Source organism: Anabrus simplex, chromosome 1 (assembly GCF_040414725.1).
Source record: "Anabrus simplex isolate iqAnaSimp1 chromosome 1, ASM4041472v1, whole genome shotgun sequence".
Taxonomy (NCBI): Eukaryota; Metazoa; Arthropoda; class Insecta; order Orthoptera; family Tettigoniidae; genus Anabrus; species Anabrus simplex.
Window position 1 is genome coordinate 1419466080 of NC_090265.1, and position 27884 is coordinate 1419493963.

Below are 27884 nucleotides of genomic sequence, written 5' to 3' on the forward strand. Positions count from 1 at the left end.
GGATTGAAAAGAAGTGAGGAAGGAGTTTAATTCCTTAAATGAGGATACATATATCTCAGAAACGGAAGATGTTACAGACGTGAAAATTGGTAGGCCGTACTTGGAATCTCTTTTAAAATGAACGCACTTTTCCTAGAAAATCCACTTAAGAGGTAAAAAAATTTTGAAAGCGAGTGATATTTTAAAATGAGTATGTTATTTTCTTCTCTTCTACCGATTTTCCCACACCTGTGGGGTCGCGGGTGCGAACTGTGTCACACATGTGGATTTGACGCTATTTTACGACTGGATGCTCTTCCTGACGCAACCCTATGTGTAGGGATGTAATTACTTGCGTATTCCTGTTGTGGTTGGTAATGTGGTGTGTTGAGTGAATATAAAGAGGAGAGTGTTGGGACAAACACAAACAATCTGTCCTCGAGCCAGAAGAATTAATCACACGTGATTAAAATATCCGACCCAGTCCGGAATCGAAAGCGGAACTCTGTGAACCGAAGGCCTCAACGATGAACTCTCAGCCAAGGAGTGGGACAGCTTTTAAAATGAGTATATCTACAGTATTCTCATAAACTTAGCATGTTACAGGCGTGAAAATTGGTATTTATAATCTCCTTTGCAAATAAAGAAACCCCTTTCTTGACTGTTTCTCACATGTAGAGCTCTATGTCGCTTGTTTTAGATTTAGCTCTGCCAGTAGCTTGGTCACCTTAGCCCCAAAAGCCAATGCCACAAACGTGGTTTACAAAGAGGTTCTGGCGTAAATGAAATGCAATTTTTAGGCGAGTTTTTATTCTTTAGGGATTTTTAGATAATGTCATAGTACAGTACCGAGGAACAATTAATTTTTATCAACTTACGAAATCCTCGCGAGCGAAGTCGTGGGTAATAGGTAGTATAAAATATATTGGATGTAGTATAGTTGCACTTCAAAGGCCGTGAACCTCATTATTATTGGCGTTCTCTCGAAAACATATTTCTGGAGCTTTCACCCTTTTCCCCATCTCTAGTCCTCAATTATGTACAGTCTGTATAAAAATCAGTCTGCAGTGATAAGTATCGAAGGCTATGGGAAAGAAGCAGCAATCCATAAAGGAGTGAGGTAAGGCTGCAATTTGACTTCTCTTTTTTTGTGTGTGTGTTTATATAGAACAGGTGGTAAAGGACATCGAAGAGGTACTTGGAAAGGGGATCACAATCCAAAGAGAGAAACTATTATCTATGTCTGCAAAATAACTGGAGAAATAGCTGAATGGTATGGACACCGTTTTGGAGAAAGAGTAAAAAATGAAAATAAATAAATAAATCCAAAACCGATGTAATGGAGTGCAGTCGAAGTCAGGTGATACAGGAAATATTAGATTAGAAAGTGGAGTCTTAAAGGAAGTAGATAAATACTGTTACTTAGGTAATAAAATTTCTAATGATGGCAGAAGTAAAGAGGACATGAAATGCAGACTTACACAAGCAAGAAAGGTATTTCTTAAGAAAAGAAAATTGCTCGCTTTGAACATTGATAGAAAAATGTTTTTGAAGACTTTCATCTGGAGCGAGGCATTGTGTGGAAGTGAAACATGGACGATAACTAGCTCAGAAAAGAAGAGAATAGAAGCTTTTGAAATGTGGTGTTACAGAAGAATTTTGAAAGTAGATGGGTAGAGCGAATCATGAATGAAGAGATACTAAATCGAATTGGCTAGAGGAGAACAATTTGGAGAAATTTTACCAGAAGAAGAAACAGAATAATAAGACACATCTTAAGACACGCAGGACTTGTTCATTTGTTTTTTGAGTGAAGTGTAGGTGGTGAGTACGGCCAGGGTAGACCAAGGTACATATGAATATGACAAACAGATTAGATGTAGGATGTAGTAACATAGAATTCGTCCTAAAATATGACTGACAAAGATAACATATTATTTAATTTTGTGTGTCAACTAGCTCATAATTAGAAATGTTTGACGAAGTTTGACACACCTTAAGCGTCTTCACCCATATAATCATCTTAAACTTCCCACCCAGCTATACATTAATCGCATGTCACCGCACTGGTTCCATGGCTGGAAGGTCAGCATCCTGGCCTTCGGTCCTCGGGGCACCGTGTTCGATTTTCGGCAAGGTAGAGATATCTTAATGTTAACCGATGAATTACCTTGGCTTGAGAACTGCATGTTTGTCCTGTCCTCAACTTTCCTGTAAGTCACAAAGCACAAACGGCACTATCCTCCACCACAATAACACGTAATATTTTATTAACGGCAGACACCGCTCAAGACAGTCGGACAGTTTGCCTTAAAAGAGCTGCTTGTACCGGGCGAGTTGGCCGTGCGCGTAGAGGCGCGCGGCTGTGAGCTTGCATCCGGGAGATAGTAGGTTCGAATCCCACTATCGGCAGCCCTGAAAATGGTTTTCCGTGGTTTCCCATTTTCACACCAGGCAAATGCTGGGGCTGTACCTTAATTAAGGCCACGGCCGCTTCCTTCCAACTCCTAGGCCTTTCCTATCCCATCGTCGCCATAAGACCTATCTGTGTCGGTGCGACGTAAAGCCCATAGCAAAATATAAATAAAAGAGCTGCACCAGGTTAGCAATAGCAACACGAAATTATTATTATTATTATTATTATTATTATTATTATTGGCTCTGGATTCGATTCCCGGCTAGGCCGGGTATTTGAATTTCGTATAGTTAATTCCTCTGATCTGGACACTGGGTGTCTGTGATCGTCTTAATATACGTCTTCATCAACTTACAACACGTCACACTACAAACTACCATAGAAACACGCAATAGTGAATACATCCCTCCGCATAGGGCTCGCGTCAGTAAGGGCATCTGGCCGTAAAACCGTTAATCCACATTATTCCCGACCCAGATGGTTGGGAAAAGGCCAGGAAGGAAAGAAATATTAATCAGCAATAATGTTATTTCCAAATGAAGTTTCAAGATATTTTCAAAATTTAGAAGTATATATTCAATAACCTATGTAATAATAATAATAATAATAATAATAATAATAATAATAATAATAATAATAATAATAATTGTAAGTCTCACTAACTACTTTTACAATTTTCGGAGACGCAAAGAGTCGGAATTTTTAAATATATATTAAAGATCTACCTTTTCACCACAACAAATAATCCTTTGATTATTTTATTCTGATATTTTCACGAATATTGCGTTTCTTTATAAATAACATATTTTGTTCTATATGGACATCATCAGCCGAATTCCCTTAGTACATATTAAAATTAATACGAAGAATAAGTCCTAAAAAGCTCTATACATTTAACAAACACATAATTAAAACATGTTATCCTTGTCAAAATAAATGGATAAAAGTCTAATGAGTCTTATAATTTGATATATTTTCCTTCAGATGTGTTGCATCTCCTGTTCTTTTGAGTAACACGTTGGTAATACAAATTGCACTTATACACGTTGCTTGTATTCTTCAAACAGTCTTGAACCTTAAAATATCTTCTTATAAAATAACTATAAATAGAATTCATATGAAACTGTTAAAAATTTGGGAATATATCAGTGGTCTACTTCTTGTGATGCGAAGGGGATTTCTTACACTATCGTTAGACAAAATGGACCATATATTACTTGAAGGAGGTGAAACAATTCTGTGCACTATTGTAATGTCCGAAATACAAGGCTGGCATATTTGAGCACCTTCAAATACCACCGGACTGAATCGCATTCGAACATGCCAACTTGAGTTCAGAAGCCCAGTTCTCCTCCGTCTGAGTTACACAGCCCGGGCAGCGACATGTGTTTCGCGATTACGACTGCTACAAATATTAGAAGTAAAATACTCTTCAAATTGTTTTCTTCTGTATTTATTATTATTATTATTATTATTATTATTATTATTATTATTATTATTATTATTATTATTATGGACCTGATATTATTTTTAAATGTAGCCCGTAGCTATTACCACGATATCAAGAGTTGTGATAAACTAAATGCAGGTATTCTGACCTGTAGAAGGTTATTTTAATCAGTCATTATGTCACAATTAAGCTCTCTAAACTGCCAACCGATAGCACTGGAGACCAGTGCCTAACCAATTTGTACTGCACCACCAACCCGAAAGATATTAAAATTTAAAGAAAACTTTTCTGCATGAATTTTGTGTCTCCACTTAGAAGCAAAGGATTCATTGAGAGAGACATGACAAGTGCTACATGAATCATACACTCTCGAGCATGTTGACCGCACGGTTAGGCTCGTGCAGTTGTGAGTTTGCATTCGGGACATTCGAACCTTACTGTCGACAGCCCTCAGGATGGTTCTCCATAGTTTCCCACCTTCACACCAGATAAATGCTGGGGGGTGTACCTTAAGGTAACGGCTGTTTTCTTCCCACTCCTGGCCCCTTCCTGTCGCCACCCTAAGACGTATCTGTGTCGGTGCGACGTAAAACGAATTGTAAAAAGAAAAATCTATACGCAATACGAGGTCATAAACACGAGCCAAACCTGCACGTGCACTAGTCCTGTGTTATCTACTTTTGTCATTTTAAATACGGACGCACAGTTAAGTCAAGTCGTTGTCAGTGAACATAACGTAGCACATCTATATTACAGATATGCAAATAACAAGTGCTACAGTCATCTTCCAGGCACATAATAATAATAACATAATAATAATAATAATAATAATAATAATAATAATAATAATAATAATAATAATAATAATAATAATAAAAGCACATACGTCCTGATAATTCATCGTTATGATTTGCAGATTACAAAATATGACAGATATTATCGGTCTAAGCATTCACTTTCCTATATTTCGAATTTCAGAAAACTATAAACTTTACTACATAAACAAACATCGAAAAAAAAAAAACACAGTGAGATGACATTATGTAACTCCTCTGGGGCTGTAAACTTTTACAGACCAATGGGTCACCGGTAAGTTTCAGATTTTGCTATTCTAGACAAGTCCTAGTGAACATTTTACTGATAAATATCATTAGAGTAAACACACAGTTCCTGAACAACGTGCATTGAACTAATAAATTTAAAGAAAGACCTGGCCTATTAAACACCTATAGACCGACAACAGAATAAAAATGATTTACCTAACCGCATTCGACACCAGAACGAGTTCGTAAAGTGAAATTAAGCAATCAAAAAACCTGTATCGTATGAAGTTTTCCAAAAATACGTACAAATAACAGATCTGTTCATTTCCTAGAACGAAAAATTCCGTGAGATATTCCCTTCCAAACATCTTGGAAATAAACAGTCAGAAAGTCACTTTAAACCATTACTGCCCAAATCAATCGTAAATATTTTGTTATAATATTTAATCGATTGGTTCTACACCAATTATGGTTTCAGTAAGTAAGAATACTGAGTGAAAATATGTTCAGAAAAATAAAAGTGCTTTTGGAAACGAACAGTTGATATATTTTACATCTGATGTTCTGTTTGTAGAACATACAGTGGAAGTAATTATAATACATTTAATTTCGAAATTGATAAGTGGATATAAGAATATAGGAAAATACTTTACATATTTCCAAAGAAAGATGTTTCAGAATATTTTCTAAAATATAAATTGAGGGTTTTTAAGTATTTTAATAATTCGTCGAAGCAGGAAGATCTGGGACGTATACGAATTGAAAATATTTACATTTACACTCGAACGCAAACACACCCATAGGCTACATATCATTGCTCTTGCAGAAAATTACAGACCATAGATTATTTTAAAGTATAGAAATCATATAATAATAATAGGAAGGCAATTACACTTAGAACACTGACGAGTTAAACTTGGTTTTGAGTAAGTTAGCTGCATTGTGAACACTGACCCACCTTGCGAAAAATTGTTGCTGCAGATAGAAAGCTACACGTGGGTCGATGCTAATTAACTCTCTGATCACGTACCACCGCTCTATATATACCACTAATTGATCCCGCATATTGAACGAGGACGTCCGTATCCGGGTGTCGTTCAGCTTGCAAACGTAGAATTATTGTTACCGTTTGTTATTGAAACTTAATAAGCTCACACAGAACGACATGTTCTGGAAAATAGCTTGCTGATTAATACTTACCTTGAATCAATGTCCCATCATAATATCCACTCTGTGCTCTTCCTTCATTTTAGTCCGTAATGCACTTTGGTTCAAAGGGCCTGGATTCGATTCACGACCGGGCTGGGAGTATTAGCGATTTTTGGTTATACCTCTAGCTCAGAGACTGAGTATTTGTATTTATCTGCACACCAGGAACCCCCGCAAGGGTGTGCAGAAAGCGGAAGAAAAAGAATAACACTGCTATATCGCTCTCTATTACACAGCATGTTCGACGAGGAATGTTAAAGTATTTCTCACAGGGCTTTGTTCGCTATTTGCCATCAATTGAAGATCAGCATTTACAATAACTTGAAATAATTTTCTAAGATCTTCACCACCGACACAGTAAAACATAAGCCTACAAGTAACAGTATATATTAAGGGGTTCGGTGTTGCAAAACTATGTGAACAAATTGGTACAGGAGGTAGAATACACAAAGACACACTTATTTCATATAAGAATGTATGCCCGCTGAAGTCAGCAAATTGTGCTAGAGGATGTTTTCGAAGTCGTTGATGAGGGTGATTTTAAGAAGATGGGAGCTGCGACGTAGTTAGTTTATTTATTTATTACGGAAGGTGTTCGATGATTCAACAATCAACATCAATGTATGCCTTACAGCGTCTAAGTATTTATTGTCGTTTCCGTTGCTGGTTCCATATACAAGATGCATGTCCACCAGTTCATCTGTCGTAAAACGCTCCATGTTCAGTTTACAGGCAAATAGAAATGTGTACAAGCATATGACGAAGTTGTTTCCCCATTTCATAGCTCTGTCCAATAGCAGTTGACATAAACATACTCAAAGACACAGCATTATAAACAACCTCTACTACCGGTACCAACAGCTGCATTTCTTATCTGAAATGTGTCTAGCTGTTCTCTAGTTCATGTATCAATTTGTAGGCCTACTGATAAATATCAATACTTTCTGTATCCACTGTAACAACCCATCGCTATGGCTGGGTGAATACATAATAAGGCTTAGTTTGAAAATTTAAAAATCAATTTATAACTTTACGGTATTAAAGCAATAGTTTTGCATGCGGGTGATAGTGGGTTCGAGCCCCACTGTCAGCAAGTCTGAAGATGGTTTTCCGTGGTTTCCCATTTTCACACCAGGTAAATGCCGGGGCTTACCATAATTAAGGCCACAGCTGTTTCCTCCCCACTCCTGAGCCTTTCCTATCCCATCGTCACCATAAGACATGTCTGTGTCGGTGCGACGTAAAAGGAAAAACAAACAAAAGGAATGGGAAATTTTCTGTTTAGTTGACCTTTTCTTTTTGTGTGTGTGGATTTCCGTGGCAAGCAATGACTCTGGAATCTCAGTCTTAAGACATTCATTATTCTTTCTGAAATTCTCTATTAGATGTTCAGTGTACATGATTTGTTTCTGAAGGTGTTTCTAAACGAATATGTATTTTGGCATTTTGAAGGGATTGCAATCGGTTGGTTTCTTACGAGTTCATGACTCCTTACAATGAAAAATGATTACTGCAAAATATTGATTAATATTATTATGTGTTTCAACATATGTTAGAAGGATGTATTTTAAAGAACAGAGTGAGGCTTTTACGTGGTACATGTCTTGGAACTGTAAAACTGTATTCGCAGGATGGTAGATAAGGCTTCGCTACTCCTCAAAATGATTTTCCGCATTTTACCATGTTCACAAAAGGCAAACAGTAATAAAATCCATGGTCTGTATCTTCCCAGTCCTATCCTTTTTCTATTCTGGAGTCGATGTAAACCAAGTGCGACGTTATCAGTTACGAAAAGAAAAATGTATTTCAAAGAGTTCGAAATCATCTGACTGACCATAAAGCTGATATTTCAAGCACTAGTCTTCGAGCTACTACTGTAAATCGTAAAAAATAATACTCCAAACTAATACTTTAGATCAAATATAGATCGCTTAAATGTTCTAGTTGTCATTTAATAGTGTTACGAGGAGGAGTCGTTACGTTTGTCTCATCTAATAATTATATAATTGCACAGCCAATGACTGAGGATTTGGCCATGCGGTTAGGGTCACGCAGCTGCGAACTTACATTCAGGAGATAGCGGATTCGAATCGCATCATCGGCGGCCCTGAAGATGGTTCTTAGTGATTCCCATTTTTCACACCACGCAAAGACTGGGGCTGTACCTTAATAAATGCTACGGCCGCAACCTTGCCAATCCTATCCCTTTCCCATCCTTGCATCGTCGAAAACCTTCCAACTGTTAGTGCGACATTAAACCTCGATTTGGCCGTGCGCGTAGAGGCGCGCGGCTGTGAGCTTGCATCCGGGAGATAGTAGGTTCTAATCCCACTATCGGCAGCCCTGAAGATGGTTTTCCGTGGTTTCCCATTTTCACACCAGGCAAATGCTGGGGCTGTACCTTAATTAAGGCCACGGCCGCTTCCTTCCAACTCCTAGGCCTTTCCTATCCCATCGTCGCCATAAGACCTATCTGTGTCGGTGCGACGTAAAGACCCTAGCAAAAAAACAATAAAAACCTCGATAATGTTGTGAGATGTACAGTAGGCAATGGTATGTAGATAAATGGTGTTAAAAGTCAGGTTGTGAATTTCACAAATAGGAAAGTTCCTCTCAGTTTTAATTACTGCGTTGATGGGGTGAAAGTTCCGTTTGGGGATCATTGTAAGTATCTAGGTGTTAATATAACGAAAGATCTTCATTGGGGTAATCACATAAATGGGATTGTAAATAAAGGGTACAGATCTCTGCACATGGTTATGAGGGTGTTTAGGGGTTGTAGTAAGGATGTAAAGGAGAAGGCACATAAATCTCTGGTAAGAGCCCAACTAGAGTATGGTTCCAGTGTATGGGACCCTCACCAGGATTACCTGATTCAAGAACTGGAAAAAATCCAATGAAAAGCAGCTCGATTTGTTCTGGGTGATTTCCGACAAAAGAGTAGCGTTACAAAAATGTTGCAATGTTTGGGATGGGAAGAATTGAGAGAAAGAAGACAAGTTGCTCGACTAAATGGTATGTTCCGACCTGTCAGCGGAGAGATGGCGTGGAATGACATTAGTGGACGAATAAGTTTGACTGGTGTCTTTAAAAGTAGGAAAGATCACAATATGAAGAAAAATTTGGAATTTAAGAGGACAAACTGGGGCAAATATTCATTTATAGGAAGGGGAGTTAGGGATTGGAATAACTTACCAAGGGAGATGTTCAATAAATTTCCAATTTCTTTGAAATCTTTTAAGAAAAGGCTAGGAAAACAACAGATAGGGAATCTGCCACATGGGCGACTGCCCTAAATGCAGATCAGGATTGATTGATTGATCTGTACCCTTTATTTACAATCCCATTTATGTGATTACCCCAATGAAGATCTTTCCTTATATTAACACCTAGATACTTACAATGATCCCCAAAAGGAACTTTCACCCCATCAACGCAGTAATTAAAACTGAGAGGACTGTTCCTATTTGTGAAACTCACAACCTGACTTTTAACCCCGTTTATCAACATACCATTGCCTGCTGTCCATCTCACAATATTTTCGAGGTCACGTTGCAGCTTCTCACAATCTTGTAACTTATTTATCACTCTATAGAGAATAATATCATCCGCAAAAAGCCTTACCTCCGATTCCACTCCTTTATTCATATCATTTATATATATAAGAAAACATAAAGGTCCGATAATACTGCCTTGAAGAATTCCCCTCTTAATTATTACAGGATCAGATAAAGCTTCACCTACTCTAATTCTCTGAGATCTATTTTCTAGAAATATAGCAACCCATTCAGTCACTCTTTTGTCTAGTCCAATTGCACTCATTTTTTCCAGTAGTCTCCCATGATCCACCCTATCAAATGCTTTAGACAGGTCAATCGCGATACAGTCCATTTGACCTCCAGAATCCAAGATATCTGCTATATCTTGCTGGAATCCTACAAGTTGAGCTTCAGTGGAATAACCTTTCCTAAAACCGAATTGCCTTCTATCGAACCAGTTATTCATTTCACAAACATGTCTAATATAATCAGAAAGAATGCCTTCCCAAATCTTACATACAATGCATGTCAAACTTACTGGCTTCTAATTTTCAGCTTTATGTCTATCACCCTTTCCTTTATACACAGGGGCTACTATAACAACTCTCCATTCATCTGGTATAGCTCCTCCGACCAAACAATAATCAAATAAGTACTTCAGATACGGTACTATATCCCAACCCATTGTCTTTAGTATATCCCCAGAAATCTGATCAATTCCAGCCGCTTTTCTAGTTTTGAACTGTTGTATCTTATTGTAAATGTCATTGTTATCATATGTAAATTTTATTTCTTCTTTGGCCTTAGTCTCCTCCTCTATCTCGACATCATTCTTGTAACCAACAATCTTTACATACTGCTGACTGAATACTTCTGCCTTTTGAAGATCCTCACATACACACTCCCCTTGTTCATTAATTATTCCTGGAATGTCCTTCTTGGAACCTGTTTCTGCCTTAAAATACCTATACATACCCTTCCATTTTTCACTAAAATTTGTATGACTGGCAATTATGCTTGCCATCATGTTATCCTTAGCTGCCTTCTTTGCTAGATTCAATTTTCTAGTAAGTTCCTTCAATTTCTCCTTACTTCCACAGCCATTTCTAACTCTATTTCTTTCCAGTCTGCAACTCCTTCTTAGTCTCTTTATTTGTCTATTATAATAAGGTGGGTCTTTACCATTCCTTACCACCCTTAAAGGTACAAACCTGTTTTCGCATTCCTCAACAATTTCTTTAAACCCATCCCAGAGTCTGTTTACATTTTTATTTACCGTTTTCCACCGATCATAGTTACTTTTTAGAAACTGCCTCATGCCTGCTTTATCAACCATATGGTACTGCCTAACAGTCCTACTTTTAAGACCTTCCTTTCTATCACATTTATTTTGAACTACGACAAAAACAGCTTCATGATCACTAATACCATCTATTACTTCTGTTTCCCTATAGAGCTCATCTTGTTTTATCAGCACCACATCCAGGATATTTTTCCCTCTGGTTGGTTCCATCACTTTCTGAATCAGCTGTCCTTCCCATATTAACTTATTTGCCATTTGTTGGTCATGCTTGCTGTCGTTCGCATTTCCTTCCCAATTGACATCTGGCAAATTCAGATCCCCCGCTACAATCACATTTCTTTCCATGTTGTTTCCCACATAGCTGACTATCCTATCAAATAATTCCGAATCCGCGTCAATGCCACCCTTCCCCGATCTGTACACTCCAAATATATCTAGTTGCCTATTATCTTTAGAAATGAGCCTTACACCTAGCATTTCATGTGTCTCATCTTTAACTTTTTCGTAGCTTACAAATTCTTCTTTCACCAGATTGAACACTCCCCCTCCCACCATTCCTATCCTATCTCTACGATACACACTCCAGTGCCTTGAGAAAATTTCTGCATCCATTATATCATTTCTCAGCCATGATTCAACTCCTATTACAATATCTGGTAAATATATATCTATTAAATTACTTAATTCTATTCCTTTCTTTACAATACTTCTACAGTTCAACACTAACAATTTTATGTCATCCCTACTTGATTTCCAGTTCCCTGTTCCCTAATCACCGCTCCCTAGGCCATCCCGTTTCCCTGAATGTACCTCCCTATTACCATTTCAAATAATTTCCTAACTTATACGTACCACTGCGGTTTAAATGAAGGCCATCCGAGCGCAGATCCCTATCTCCTACCCACCCATTAGGATCTATAAATTTCACTCCCAGTTTCCCACATACCCACTCCATAGTCTCATTTAAATCCCCAATCACCCTACTGTCAGTATCCCTGCTACACAGTATTCCACTAACAACAATCTCCGCTTTCTTAAACTTCACCCGTGCTGCATTTACCAGATCCCACACATCTCCAAGTATGTTGGTACTTATATCAGCTTGCCTTACGTTGTTGGTACCAACGTGAAACACTACCACCTTCTCCTTCCCCTCCTCCCTCTCTTCTACTTTCCTCAACATCTGCCTCAACCCAACGATAGGCTAATAACTGCTTAACCCTAATGGTACAGACTAATTCAGACGAAGTTGAAAATTTTAAAATAATAATGATAGTATATTTTAGGTGAGCATATATTTTCATTAAATGAACTGCTACGTATTCCGCTATTCCATCAGAAAGCATCTCTACAGAACTACTAGAAATCTCTCTGACTTCCACGTTAACAGATATTGTGTCTGTTTTTATATTTCCTGCCCATTAAGGGGAGAGGTACATTATTATGGGTAATAAGATTTATTTTTCAATCTGTTTTTCTTTATAAAATACAATTTCTTATTTAATCCTGTGATAACATTTTAAGTTCACACCATCACTTCTACAGGAATGTTTGTCAATGTCCACAGACGTCTCTTGCTACTTCCTGCCCCGTCATATGCTTGTTTCTCATTTTCCATACCTTTAACTTTACACGTGGTTTTCATTATAATTAAAAAGGCTATTGAAAATACTCACATGGAAGTTTGCGTGGTAGTGTACATCACCTGTCGGCCCCACGGTGTAAGGGGGGGGGGGGAGTACATTCCTCTTAACCGGAGGCCATGAATTCGATTCCCAGCCAGGTCAGGGATTTTTACCTGGATCTGACGGCTGGTTCTAGATCCACTCAGCGTACGTGATTACAATTGAGGAGCTATCAGACAGTGAGATAGCCGCCCCGATCCAGAAAGCCAAGATCAACTGCCGAGAGGCTTTGTCGAACACCGAACGAGTTGGTCGTGCGGTTAGGAACGCGCAGCCGTGAGCTTGCATTCCGGAGATGGTGGGTTCGAACCCCACCATCGGCAGCATTTTCCGTAGTTTCCCCATTTTCACACTGGGCAAATTTTGGGGCTTAATTAAGGCCACGGCCCCTTCCTTCCCACTCCTAGCCCTTTCCTATCCCATCGTCGCCATAACACTAATCTCTGTCGGTGCGACGTAAAGAAGATTGCTTTGTCGAGCCGACCACACGACACCTCGTAGTCTGCGGGCCGGGCCCTTTGGGGGTGTTGCGCCATGGGGTACTGTACTTATAAAAATATGCTCTGGGCTCTTTTCCTTCACACAAGCAATTTCACTTTTAAAATTATTATTTTCCGCCTCTGTGGTGTAGTGGTTAGTGTGATTAGCTGCCACCTCCGGAGGCCCGGGTTCGATTCCCGGCTCTGCCACGAAATTTGAAAAGTGGTACGAGGGCTGGAACGGGGTCCACTCAGCCTCGGGAGGTCAACTGAGTAGAGGTTGGTTCGATTCCCACCTCAGCCATCCTAGAAGTGGTTTTCCGTGGTTTCCCACTTCTCCTCCAGGCAAATGCCAGGATGGCACCTAACTTAAGGCCACGGCCGCTTCCTTACCTCTTCTTTGTCTATCCCTTCCCATCTTCCCATCCCTCACCAAGGCCCCTGTTCAGCATAGCAGGTGAGGCCGCCTGGGCGAGGTACTGGTCATCCTCCCCAGTTGTATTCCACGACCCAACGTCTTAAGCTCCAGGACACTGCCCTTGAGGCGGTAGAGGTGGGATCACTCGCTGAGTCCGAGGGAAAAACCGACCCTGGAGGGTAGGCAGATTAAGAAATTATTATTGCAAAAATTTGTAAAATATTTTCTGAAGAAATATCGTAGATATTATACAATAGTTTATTGATATAACTCTTTAAAACATTTTAGCAACAAAATCACGTAAATAGTCAATGAACTGTAGAATTCCTGCCCTTTGAGGGGAGAAGTAGGCCTGCCCCATTATGGATCGTAAGATTGCATTTTTCAATGTATTTTCCTATATAAAATGCAATTTTTTCTTTAATAATGGTAATTTCTTTACATCCCACTAACTACTTTTACGGTTTTCGGAGACGCTGAGGTGCCGGAATTTAGTCCCACAGGAGTTCTTTTACGTGCCAGTAAATCTACCGACACGAGACTGACGTATTTGAGCACTTTCAAAAACCACCGGACTGCGCCAGGATCGAACCTGCCAAGTTGGGGTCAGAAGACCAGCGCCTCAACCGTCTGAGCCACTCAGCCCGCCAATTTTCTCTTTAATCTGGTGATACCATTTTAGTCCACTTCACCACTTCAATACAAATGTGTGTCAATTTGTGAATTAGTTTGTAAAAATTTAGCTGCAAGAATTTGACTGCAAATTTTATTTTTTGAAATTACAGGTAATTACTACCCCATGGCGCAACAGCCACGAAGGGCCATGGCATACCAAGCTACCGCTGTTCAGCCCGAAGGCCTGCAGGTTATGAGGTGTCGTGAGGTCAGCAAAACGAATCCTCTCGGCCATTATTCTTGGCTTCCTTGACCGGACAGGTAATTACTAGGCTTTTTTTTTTAATGTGAGCATTATTTCATGAATTGTAAAGAATTCATTTGAAGCGTGCAAATGTTTAAATAGCTTTTGTAATGACCAAGTTTTGAAAATTTTAAATCTGCTAAATTTCAGTTAGCGAAAGGTATACCTCCCCTCTTAACACTACATCTGCTTAATAACTGAAAATAATATAACCTTCCTTGACTCCATGGACTCCAAGAGTCTGTTGCATCAGGAATCGGTCGACTGTGTGATGTAGGCAGTGAAACCTCTTTACTTTTCTACAAGATCATATCCCAATATAGACATTTGACGTTTGAGGGTACTTAAATCTGAGAGGCAGGACCTGTGGTGTACGACTGGTGTGTCTGTAACTTATCAGAGGCCCTGCCTCGTCTACTGTAAGAGGTCGAACAGGAATGATAAAAGTTAGTAGCCAAGCTCAAATGGTAGCCCTATGGTCACCATTCCACGCTGGTGGAGTACAGGCAACAGTCGTCCTGGAAGGCCAAGAACCTTAATGGACTATATGAATTGCCAATATAGATTCTTAAGTGAATAAGATGCACTAACACTGTAAACAAAACCATTTAAGGTACCAGTGTTCTGATGCTTCCTAAAGACGTAATTTTAGAAAAGGGAATTTATTATTATTATTATTATTATTATTATTATTATTATTATTATTATTATTATTATTATTATTATTATTATTATTATTACCTTGCCAGTTGAGATTATTTGTATGCCCAGCTTCGCTTAATGTCCTTGATCGTAATCTGTCATTAACCCCACCCATAATGAGTATGGAATCTTCGTTAATAAATCAAAAAGCCTTAGGCAGTGTAGAGACGGTTAGTAGAATACCCTTCACCGAGTGAGTTGGGTACGCGATATGGGTCAAGTAGCTGTAAGTTTGCATTCGAAGGATGGTGGGCTTGAGCCCTGACCGTCTTTTTTCCATTTCCACACCAGACAAATATTAGGATTGTACCTTAATTAAGGCGCCGGCTTCGTTCCCAGTCCTAGCCTTTTCCCATCTCACTGTAGCGGCGCTGAAAACTTATATCTGCAAAACCGCTGGAAGAGAAAAATGAATAATTTTCAAGGCATTTACTACCGTGTTCCTTATGGCAATGCGTAAAGAAATGGAGCCATTTAATTTTAAGAATGGTTATTCCAGAATGTAAACTATTTCGAAGAAGTGATTTTACGTTATGTTCTCCTATTCATAAGACCATAGCAGCTCACCGCATTAAGGCGCTCACTAGTGTGTTAGTGAACCGTGGACTTGAGTTTTTCAAAACTCGCTTAATGCTATTCCGCTTTAAAATGCCATACTACTAGCGTACTTGAAATTTGATGGCTGGATGAGCATTATTTTCCAACCCTTGTTCCACGACAGATGTTTATGGTTCTTATGCAGTTGTATTGCTTGTCAACATATGGCAGAGCGTGTATTATTTTCAATCCCTTGGCGCTGAAACTGCTATGTGAGTCAGTGCTCATTACCCGCAAACAATAGAAGTTAACCAACGGAAGCAGTGAAATGAAATGGCGTATGGGATATAGTTAAACATGGAAGGTGAAGGTGAATATAATATTCCTGTGGGAAGCACATGAAGGACGTAAAAGAAGAAAGGAGAAAGAAGCGAAAACCTCCCGACCGGAGACATCACGGTGCTCAAAATTACACAACCTGATATTGACTGCAGCCCCACCCTGATTTTCAAGCTCCACTTCTTTACCTTCTCAGCCTCCTACATCCGGTTCTTTGCTGCCTATCTCACCAACCGCACCACCTGTATATCACTCAACGACCATCTATCCCAACCTTACCCCATTTCAGTAGGAGTACCCAAGGTTCTCCGTTATGCCCACTACAATTTCTCCTCTTCGTCGCCGACATCCCCCAACCACCATCATCTTCCCAAATCTGAAATTCACCGACGACACCGCCATCCTCGCCTCACTCCCATCGAGCCAGACCATCAACAAAACCCTGCAACACTTCCTGAACATTTGTTCCTCCTGGTGCGACCCCAATCCTTCCAAAACCCAATTTATCCTAATCCGGCCTCCCAGAAGGCGCTTTTCCATCACCCGCAATCCTGCCAATCTACGACTCACCATCGACGGGACTCCGATCCATCATCAGCCATCCCTCAACTACCTCGACTTTACAATAGTCTAGCACATCACCTTCCACCCCCACTTCCTAAAGCTGAAGTCCAAGTCCTCTAAACGATCTCATCTGATACTTCGCCTGTCCGGTACCAGCTGGGGTTTTATCACCCAACTCCTCCTCCTCACCCACACATCCTTTATACCCTTTGCCTTCACCTATGGTGGCCCACACCAAACCTAACCTATACAGTCCCTTCCTGTCTATGGAACGCCTAATAGTCCAAATAGTCCCCTATTCCATACTAAGGACCTCTATGACATTTTTCCTTTCACCAAACTTGACATACACGTCTCCCTTTTCTTCCAGATATTCCTCGACAAGGCCCTCGATCCCAACAACCCTGTCTCATTCCAATTCGTACAGATCACTCTAGGATCCCCCTAAACACCCTATCATCACTTCACTCTCATCGTATTCCCACTCACCTCACAGATCGGCCGCCGCTATAGGAAAAGACTTCACTGAGGTAAACTCTCCTCCTTAATCCAACCACACAAAGTACATTCCCTACCCCACTCTAATGTGGTCATCGTCCGTGGAATCAGTTATTGTGCCTAGGCAACCTAGATGGTTCACCTCACCATTAGTCACTCAGTCTTGCCATGCAATATTCTTTTCAAGTATTCAATATCTAATGTAATTCTTAATCTCGCCATCTATCAATCATGTATAATATGCACTTTAGACGTTTCAACAGTAGTTAGTAGGCAACAGTTTTTCACATCTGCCTTTATATTACTTCAGCTCATCTATTTTGTTGTATTTTTCATCTTTCCTATTCAGTTCTGTGTTTCATGTGTACTCAAATTCCAAATGCAAGTCTTGTATTATGTCCTAAAATGTAAAAATAAAAATTCTATATAAATAAAGTTGTAAGGGTCCGCTGTCTGTTATTTCGTTTGTTTTTCCAATGTTTCAGATATTTATCCGTTTTAGGTCAACTCAAGACCGTATCAGTGGTTTTCGTTTTTCGTGTCCGTTTGTTCCACCATCATGGTGAAATGGTTATCTCGACCAAAATTTATATTTAGAGTATACTCATCCCGGGGGAGGTTCTGATATGCTTATGATTTAAAACTTTCCCTGAATAAAAGGGAGTTGTTTGAGAAAACCAGAAGAGTCTTCTTCCATTTTCTCTTATACTATTGGTTTCCTGTAAAATCCGAGGACTATATGCGAAACGTCCCATCATTATAAACAATTTTTGTTATGTGCATAATTTAGCTTACTCTTCAAATGACGGAAAAAATTAATATTTTCTGGGGGTCTCATGCTCTGCATTGAGTGACCGACAGACGGACAACAAACCTACAGGTTACCATGGCACTCTTGATATCAGGAATGTAACGTGTTGCCATTTTCGTCATAATTCCTGTAAACTCGTGGTTGCTCCTTGGGTAGAAAGCAAGAGAGACGTCAATCGGACATTCTGCTGGGTATTGGCGGAATATCGTTCGAGGTTACACTCATCCTCGTATGGCACTCAGGGGCGCTGTTAATATTTGAACGGTACAGTGGTCCGTAGTCCATTATTTCACACGGTAAGGTATTTTCTGGCATTTGCTATAATTTTTACTGTATTTCTATAATACTTTTGTTTCCGCTTTAATTTCTTGCCTCTGCCTTGCTTCTTTAGGCTTAAGTAATAACATCATAAGTCGTCTTCTTATCTCTTTACCTAAGAATCCCGGCACCTAATTTCCTCCTCTGTTACCGCCTTCTTATATCCGTAACTCATATCACCACAGATTACTGAGGGACATTTTAATTTTCAATACATCTACTTCGTATTTACTTATTTGTCCTATACGGCTGCCCTCAGTTATAATCCTATTTTATATTAATTTCAATTTCGTTAACGGTACTACTTTCTTTCTTAATTACTCCGTATGCATGCGAGCGCTAATCCCGAAACATGAACGCCGTTTTGTTTTGGTGAGAAATTCCAAGGTGTTCAAATGTATAACTTTTAGCCCCGGAAAATATCGAAATATGGATGCATTTTAATGACGGTGCGGACCTTCGTTTTGGCTAGTTGGTGGCTAAACCGTAAGTCGTATTACAAAACTTATAGCACAATCGCAATTCAATTTGCAGAGATCTACAACTTTGGTTCTATGACTTTGTGTCGTATCTCTACCCATTATACGTTAAATATAGCTGTATTTCTCGATTTCAAGTTAATTTTGTACTTTTTATACTATATGTTATCGTTTGAAAGATAGAAAGATAGAATGATCACATTAGGCACGCAAATTCACACGATCAGTGGCCATATGTTAGCCAAACTTTATGATTCCAGCTGTCACACGAGTATCAAAAACAAATAAGGAAATATGTGAAAAGTGTACCAAATTTCACCATATTCAATGCTTCTAACTCAATTTAACCTATAAATACAGGAGATACGAGAAAATGTCATAGGACCAGATATGTAGAACACTAAAAGAGATGTCTAATGGTGAAATGCATTTGACCGGGCGAGTTGGCCGTGCGCGTAGAGGCGCGCGGCTGTGAGCTTGCATCCGGGAGATAGTAGGTTCGAATCCCACTATCGGCAGCCCTGAGGATGGTTTTCCGTGGTTTCCCATGTTCACACCAGGCAAATGCTGGGTCTGTACCTTAATTAAGGCCACGGCCGCTTCCTTCCAACTCCTAGGCCTTTCCTATCACATCGTCGCCATAAGACCTATCTGTGTCGGTGCGACGTAAAGCCCCTAGCAAAAAAAAAAAGAAATGCATTTGTCTATATATCCTACAATTTCAAGACAGTAACTCTCGAAAGAAAGGTCTGCTTTTAGCCTATAAGGGTGTCCATGTTTATCTATTGTAGGGTTCCGCTGTCTGTAATTTCGTGTGTTTTGCCAATTTATCAGATATTTATCCGTCTTAGGTCAACTCAACACCGTATCAGTGGTTTTTATTTTTCATGTCTGTCTGTTTGTTCCTGCCTCACGGCTGGATAGCTCTCGAGCAAACTTCATATTTAGGGTATACACATTCCAACAATTTGCTTTACGTCGCACCACCACAGGCAGATCTTATGGCGACGATGGGATAGGAAGGGCCTAATAGTGGGAAGGAATCGGCCGTGGCCTTAATTAACGTACAGCCTTGGCATTTCCCTGGTGCGAAAATGGGAAACCACGGAAAACCATCTTACGGCTGCCGACAATGGGGTTTGAACCCAATATCTCCCGGATGCAAGTTCACAGCTGCGCACTCCTAACCGCACGGCCCACTTGCCTGGTATATACTCATCCCGGAGAAGGTTTTGATATGCATATGATTTTAAAATCTCCGAATAGACGGGGATTTATAGGAAAGCCAGAACAGGTTTTTATTCATTTTCTCTGATACTGTTGATTTTCTGCAAAATCCGTGTACTGTGTGAGAAACATTCCATCATCGTAAACAACTTTTGTTATGTACGATACATAAATTCGCTTACTCTTCAAAAGTCGGAGAAAATTACTATTTTCTGCGGGTCTCATGCTCTGCATTGAGTGACCAATAGACTGACAACGTACCTACAGGTTACCATGGCAGCGTCTCTGCCTGCCAGCAGGGAAGTACCGTATTGCCATTTTCGTCATCATTCCTGTAAACTTGCGGTTGTTCCTTGGGTAGAAAGCGCGAGAGACGTCAATCGGCCATCCTGCGGCATATTGGTGAAGTACCGTTGAAGATTACAATCGTCCTCGAATAACACTATGGGGCGTTGTGAATATTTGAGCAGTACCGCGGAGTGTAGCCCATTATTTCACACCGTAAGGTGTTCTCTGGCATTTGATATTACTTTTACTGTATTTGTATTCAACTTCTGTTTTTCCGCTTTGATTTCTTGCCTCTGCCTTGCCTCTCCATGCTTAAGTAATAGCACCATATGTCGTTTTCTTTTATGTTTACCTAAGAATCCCTCCGTCTAAATTTATTCTTTGTTACCGCTTTCTTTTACCGTAACTCATACCATCACAATTTAGTGAGGGACATTTTATTTTCCAATACATCCACTTGGTATTTCCGTATTTGTCCTATATGGCTGGCTCCAGTTATAACCATAGTTTCTATTAATTTCAACTTCGTTAACGGTACTACAGTACTTTCTTCCCTAATTACTCCGTATGTATGCGAGTGCTAATGCCGAAACGTAGACACGGTTTTGTTTAGGAAAAATTCCAAGATGTTCAAATGAATAACTTTTGACCCCGAAAATTATTGTAATATGGTTGCTTTTTAATGACTGTGTAGACCTTCGTTTCGGGGTAGTTTGTGGCTAAACGGTAGATCATATCACAAAACAGGTAGCACAATCGCCGTTCAAGTTGGAGAGAACTACAACTTTTGTCATATGACGTATATTCGTGTCTGGATTGTTGATACGTTAAATAGCGGTGCATTTCTCGATTATAATAAAATCTCTCCAGCTCGATTGTGACTGGCTTTAGGAAATGTTGCCTCACTTTATAATGAAAACTCTCCATCTCTACTGCGAATGGCAGTTGCCAAGTGAGCCTGACGTCATAGTAGAAACTCCGGAACTCGATTGTGATTGGCAGTAGGAAAAGTGGCCTGCCATTATCAACAAAACTTCCCTAAAGCCTACTTTACATCGGAAACAACGTATGGTGTCCTCCCTGTTTTGTTTCTTGGATAGCGCTAAGTGACATGCAATTTACTGTAACCTTACTCACTGCCTTTACAGTAATTTACGGAGAAAACCATATACGATGTAGAATACCGTGGCGAAGCAGGGGTACATTTGCTAGTAAATAAATGAAAGTAGCAAAGATGCCCAATCCCTTCTCCATCTCGTTCATTTCTTCATATCCTTTTACCCGTCTCCCTTCTCGACCACAACTCCTTAACCCGCCCGCATCTCTTGGCCAGAGAAAGGGTGTTGCCCTTTAGATTGCCCACCCCATCTCATCGGGGTGGAGAATGAAAGCCTAATAATAATAATAATAATAATAATAATAATAATAATAATAATAATAATTGACTGCAGGTTGGGTGGAGGTATCCCGCCCACTGGTTTAACTAACAGAAACCGGGCGAGTTGCCGTTGTTGTTTGGAGCGCGCAGCTGTGAGCTCGCATCCGGGAGATAGTGGGTTCGAACCCCACTGTCGGCAGTCCTGAAGATGGTTTTCCGTGGTTTCCCATTTTCACACCAGGCAAATGCTGGGGCTGTATCTTAATTAAGGCCGCGGCCGCTTCCTTCCCATTCCTAGGCCTTTCCTCTCCCAACGTCGCCATAAGACCTATCTGTGTCGGTGCGACTTAAAGCAAAATAGCAACAACAATAAGTAACAGAATATACTGTAAATTGATTGGACCCTTCCAGAGCACTGGGCAGTCGGCCTGAACTGATCTAAACCCTAGGTGACAAGACCCTGATATAACCTACCATTCACTCATTCATGCTCACATACAATGCACGATAAAATATGATAATTACAGATTATATACTGTATATGATAATAGCAAAGCTTGACTTCACAATGTAAAGTTGTGCTATTTCCACACATTCATACTCATGCATATGCTGTCAAGTCACTGCATCACACATCCTCGCATTCTCATGCTGTCATTCTAATGGCATTCACTCCCATCAAACTCAAGTCCTTACCAAGCGCCCAATGTTCAGCCCGATGGCCTTCAGATTACGAATTGTCATGTGGTCAGCATGACGAATCCCCTCAGCCGTTCTTCTTGGGTCTCTAGACCGGGGCCGCTATCTCACGTCAGATAGCTTCTGTGTTGTAATCAGGTAAGCTGAGTAAATCTCGCTACTACCTTTTTTTTTTTTTTTTTTTTTGCTGTTGGCTTTACGTCGCATCGACACAGATAGGTCTTATGGCGACGATGGGACAGGAAAGGTCTAGGAGTGGGAAGGATGCGGCCGTGGCCTTAATTAAGGTACAGCCCCAGCATTTGCCTGGTGTGAAAATGGGAAACCACGGAAGACCATCTCCAGGGCTGCCGACAGGGGCTTTGAACCCTCTATTACCGGACGAGTTGGCCGTGCGAGTAGAGGCGCGTGGCTGTGAGCTTGCATCCGGGAGATAGTAGGTTCGAATCCCACTATCGGCAGCCCTGAAGATGGTTTTCCGTGGTTTCCCATTTTCACACCAGGCAAATGCTGGGGCTGTACCCTAATTAAGGCCACGGCCGCTTCCTTCCAACTCCTAGGCCTTTCCTATTCCATCGTCGCCATAGGACCTATCTGTGTCGGTGCGACGTAAAACCCCTAGCAAAAAAAAATGAACCCACTATCTCCCGAATACTGGATACTAGCCGCACTTAAGCGACTGCAGCTATCGAGCTCGGTAAGAGTAGATCTCGAACCAGCCCTCAGACCCAGGTAAAATTCCCTGACGTGGAATCCGGATAAGAGGCAGGCACGCTACCCCTAAACCGTAGAGCCGGCTTAAAACATGTTAAAACCTGCATAGACTTTGCTGCTTAAAAAAAAAAGGTTTCATTTGTCTGTAAAATAAAAGACTGTTTTCTGGGAAAAACGTTTTTACATGAAGCTAGTTTTGCAGAAAGGGTCCTCAGTTAAGATACAACCCCAGCATTTTCCTAGTGTTAAAATGGGAAACCACGAACATCTTCAGGGATGCTGACAGTGGGGTTCGAACTGGATTCCGATTCGATCGTAGGTCATTAGGTTTTTCTTGAGTTTCCATATTTTGGTCAGCGCCTGTATGTTGAGTGTCTCAATAGTGTTCTTTTCGTTTTGACGAGTTTTGGGGAGCTCCGACCGACTCTTAACTGCTTGATGATCTGAGCCCCCAGAATCCGAATGACCAGGTTTTCCTTCGCTCTTATCGGCTGGGGCCTAAGGTAGTTGTTCTATCGCTTGTTTCCGTCATGCTAAGCTCGTGGTTGATTTTAGCTGGCGGGTACGAACCCGAGGTGAGTGGTGGATCACTTGATTATTGTTGATTCGCTCTCTACGTAAGTGTTGTTATTCCATCCGGGCAGCTGGTGGCGTTTGTCTGCGACAAAAAATAACCGATCGACCTGTTACTCTAGCCCGACATCGGGCGAGAAATCACCCGCCCATAACATTGGGTACAGACGTCGTTGGCGGCCATCCGCTTCGTATCAGACTGCTGATAAAAACTGATGTCTGCCCACGAATACTGGGCGGCCTCTTCTGCCACCTACACTGTACCAAAGTCCCTCTTCTCCACCGTAGACGTCATTAAGGTCTTCGCTCTTTACCCTGAGTTTGGGACTTCCATATTTAAGTCCCCTGGACCGAGAATGTCCCAGCATTATGGAGGCCACAGAAGTAGTGCTACCAGTTGATCGCAGGTCCTATTGGTTATGAAACCAGCAATACACAAGTTCTCTGTATTCGCCACCTGGGGACGCGTCCTGTAAGGCTCAGATTATTATTATTATTATTATTATTATTATTATTATTATTATTATTATTATTATTATTATTATTAAAATTGTAAACTATTAATGCTATAGTTACTTACTGCCTGGTTTTCCACCAGGTTCAAATCCCAGTAAATTCTACATTGAAACTTTTCCATAAAACTGACGTAAGCTAATGTCAGGAAGACCATTCGGTCATAAATTCCCGATCAAAATCTAAATTGAGCTAGAAGAAACCCCATAAATAACTGAGATGAATCGCAGAAAGTTTATAATTATTAAAACGTACCTTGAACCGCTGATGTCTAAAAATACCTTGGACTACTAAAATTTAACTGAAAGGTAATCTTTAACTTTCCAGTAAATCTTCAAACAATGGACGTAATATAACAGCCAACTGACTCTGCCGGAATTCTTTACTGCAACATTCATTGTAAGAAAAACTAACTAACCAATTACACAACATAGATATTAAAACAGTATGGGGACGGAGTTAGAGAAAGCGTTTAGGTCTGGTTGAAAAGGTAATTGAAATTGCAGGTGAAGCCATGGAGTCTATGTTAGGAAGGTACCTCTAAAATTTCAGGGGCTCCCGTAGGTTGTTATACATGCGATTCTGTAGTTGGAATTAACTCACTTACCCGTCCATATTTCTGTATAAATATTAAAATGGTGTTACATTACAGCCAAACCGAAACAATCCCATGGCGCAACAGCCCTGAAGGGCCATGGCGTACCAAGCGACCGATCGTGTTATAGTAAACCATGTTCCTCTATATAAGTTATAAGCTTCTTCGGTAGTCCAATATGTCGGACGCATTTCAGAAACGAATATCTATTTACGAACCTATAATGTAGGGAAGTGTAGATCAAGTGAGAGACCTTCAGCTACTGAAGTCTTCTGCCACTCAGACCTTGTAACCAGTATCACGAAGAACTGTCAATGCATGTTATATTAGGCCTTTCATAAATTATTCTAAAAGTAGCTTCTTGATGTATAGTTTTATGGTTTGCTTAGAAATAATTACCGTTTACAAACTACTCAAAACGTTCCTATCTCTCTTACTTCTGGTACAGTGGGTACATTTTTACATTACTGTCTTTTCGACGAAGTCATTGGTTTTAATAAGGAGGAGTTTACATTTTATTTTGGCAGATTGACTCACCGCCATATTTTTATTTTTTTAATTTTTACAAATTACTTTACGTCGTATCGACACAGATAGGTCTTATGGCGACGTTGGAGAGGAAGGAAACGGCCGTGGCCTTAATTAAGGAACAGTACCAGAATTTGGATGATGTGATGTGCGAAACCACGGAAAACCATCTTCGGGACTGTCGACACTGGAGTTCGAACCCACTATCTCCCTAATGCGAGCTCACAGCTGCACACCCCTAACCGCACGGCCAACTCGCTCGGTCATGGCCATATTATGCCACCATGCCTGTTTTATGTTTTATTATTAATCATAATTAAGAACTGTAATAGGTGTCTTGATACTTGAAAGAAATTGTAATATGTTTTCTTTGTAAGTGCAGTTAGCTAAAATTTGAATCTCTAACATTTACACTTATTTAGAGCCAGTAGTTAACACTACTTGAGAACAGAATGAATTGATATTGAAATAATCGTACTTTAATAGTTTCAATATATTTTAACAACGACGCCCACTTAATTAATACGTATAGGATAAATAAACAAAAATTGATTAACAAAACACAGATTATTACGAATACTTCTTATGTCATTACTACCATGTTACTTTGAAATTAAGCCAGAAATCACACTTGTAGTAATATATCACTACTTCGAGAGTGAAGAGGTTTTGAAGGTTTGCTGTCCTCGCTTCGCCAGCATGTGAGAACATGGCTGTTTTCCAGTCACATTTTAATTAAACCTTCATAAGAGTTCGGAACCATGTTAGTAACTAGCTATACCTTTACGATTGAATTCGTTTTAAAAGGAGCGTTTCGCTATAATTCAAGTAGTGGTGGTGGTATTAAGAGGAAGTACAACTAGGTAACCATCCTCTCCTATATTTCATGGCCCAATACTGTCAATTCTTAACGTCAAGCATCCTGACGAAGCTCCTTGGGTATGTATTTCGTAATATTAATTTCAATATTAAGTGCACCCTCATGTTGTGAAATGAAAAACGTTGCCATTAATATATTCTATAATCCCTATGTACGTCTAAATTTCACAGCGATGGTGAGAAAACATGAACTTTTTACCTGCTGGAAGTGACACCAGATGAGTCTGAGGTTGGGGAACCAAACCAAAATCAAACCCCATGGTACTACAGCCCTTGAAGGGCCTTGGCCTGCCAAGCGACCGCTGTTCAGCCCGAAGGCCTGCAGATTACGAGGTATCGTGTGGTCAAGAGTCGCCTAATACTAACAATAATGGTACTAAGGAATTGACGGAAAAGCAGAAGTAGGATATTATTTCAGAATGTAGGCTGTGTTCTCCCCTTTACAAGAAAAATAAATTAACGTCTCATGACCACATTTTGTATTTATTAAAGAAACTTTTATTTCAGCGAAGTGATAGTGTCGTATTTGCAATGTTGAACTACCAGCATGTGTTCGAACTACATTCATCCTTGACTTCCGTCACCTTCCACAGCGATACTGAGGAAACGAGAAAGTCTGGGAAGCTGATATTGGCACCAAATATAAATTAAAAGAACAATGCGGTGATGTTCATCATTTATGATCTGTTAAGCCTTCTTTGAGTGAATGAATCTTCACTATTCTGGCGCATCCAGTGGTAGGTCGTAATGTTCAGAACATAGGCGATAACTGACAAAGGCTAAAGGTGTGACTACTTCTGTCTAGGATAGTTCTTCACATTGCCATTTGGTAAAAGGCCATCAGAGAGGAAATGGGTGTGGATGGAGATATTGACATTTAATGTATATTAAGAGCATTTATTCCCTTAAATCAATTACAGTATCTAAATAAAACAACATCATAGTCCAGCTTACTTAGATTCTCAAGTCATATAAGTGAATTCTAGATATCTTCATGCTGACTATTTTGACAAACAAAGATACTAACTTAACCCTCTACTGCCCAAATTATTTTGTTGTGTTTTAAAAAATTTTCTCTGCCACATACTAAGTAAATATGTTGTAAACTACACATAAATGCAGTTTTTATTGAATTTTCATTTTTGATTTTCAAAAATTAGGTTTGTGACTTCCAGGTCACACTGGGCAGTAATGTTCTGATATGTGAAAATTGACTAATTTATAAAATAACAGTCTCATAAAATATTCAAGATGCTTACCTTTGGTTTCTATATTTTTTATGCATATAATTTGTTAGTAATAACACAAAACATAATTGTAAAACTAGCTATCCGCCATGTGCCTGGGAAATGCTCCCAACCATACATTTGGCGCTTCCTGGTGGCTTATGCATATAACTATTAAACTATAAACAGTTGAAAATCACACAGCCATACTGTAACTTGAAAGTTACACTGTGAAGTAGTGGCTCAATTGCATTCTAACAGTAGAAAATGTGTACAGAATGATGTGTGACTTCAAAGTCACATTGGGCAGGAGAGGGTTAACTTTTCAAAATTTGCCTGTAGTATAGAAATGTAACCGCTTTTCAGGAAAGTCACGATAACTCGGAACCTCTGTTCCCTAGTCTCGCTCTAGACGACACATCAGGTTGTAGAGTGGTAAAGCTCAGCACATGGTGACAGATGATGGCCTTGACGAGGTCAGTACTCTTTATTTAGTTCAGCTGACGAGCGCGCTGCTACGCGGTGTCATAGGGGCTCTCAGCAGATAATAGTTGCAACATACCGCTAATTATGTGT

General features: G+C 40.0%; 1 protein-coding gene across 1 annotated transcript in view; it reads right to left on the reverse strand.

The window, feature by feature from the left end:
• LOC136860000 (peroxidase-like) overlaps positions 1-26342 on the reverse strand; it is a 93221-nt gene extending 66879 nt beyond the window's left edge. The window contains exon 1 of the mRNA XM_068225846.1: positions 26282-26342. Coding sequence (XP_068081947.1) covers positions 26282-26342 — 61 coding nt within the window. The remainder of the gene's footprint in view (positions 1-26281) is intronic.
• Positions 26343-27884: the final 1542 nt, after the last annotated feature.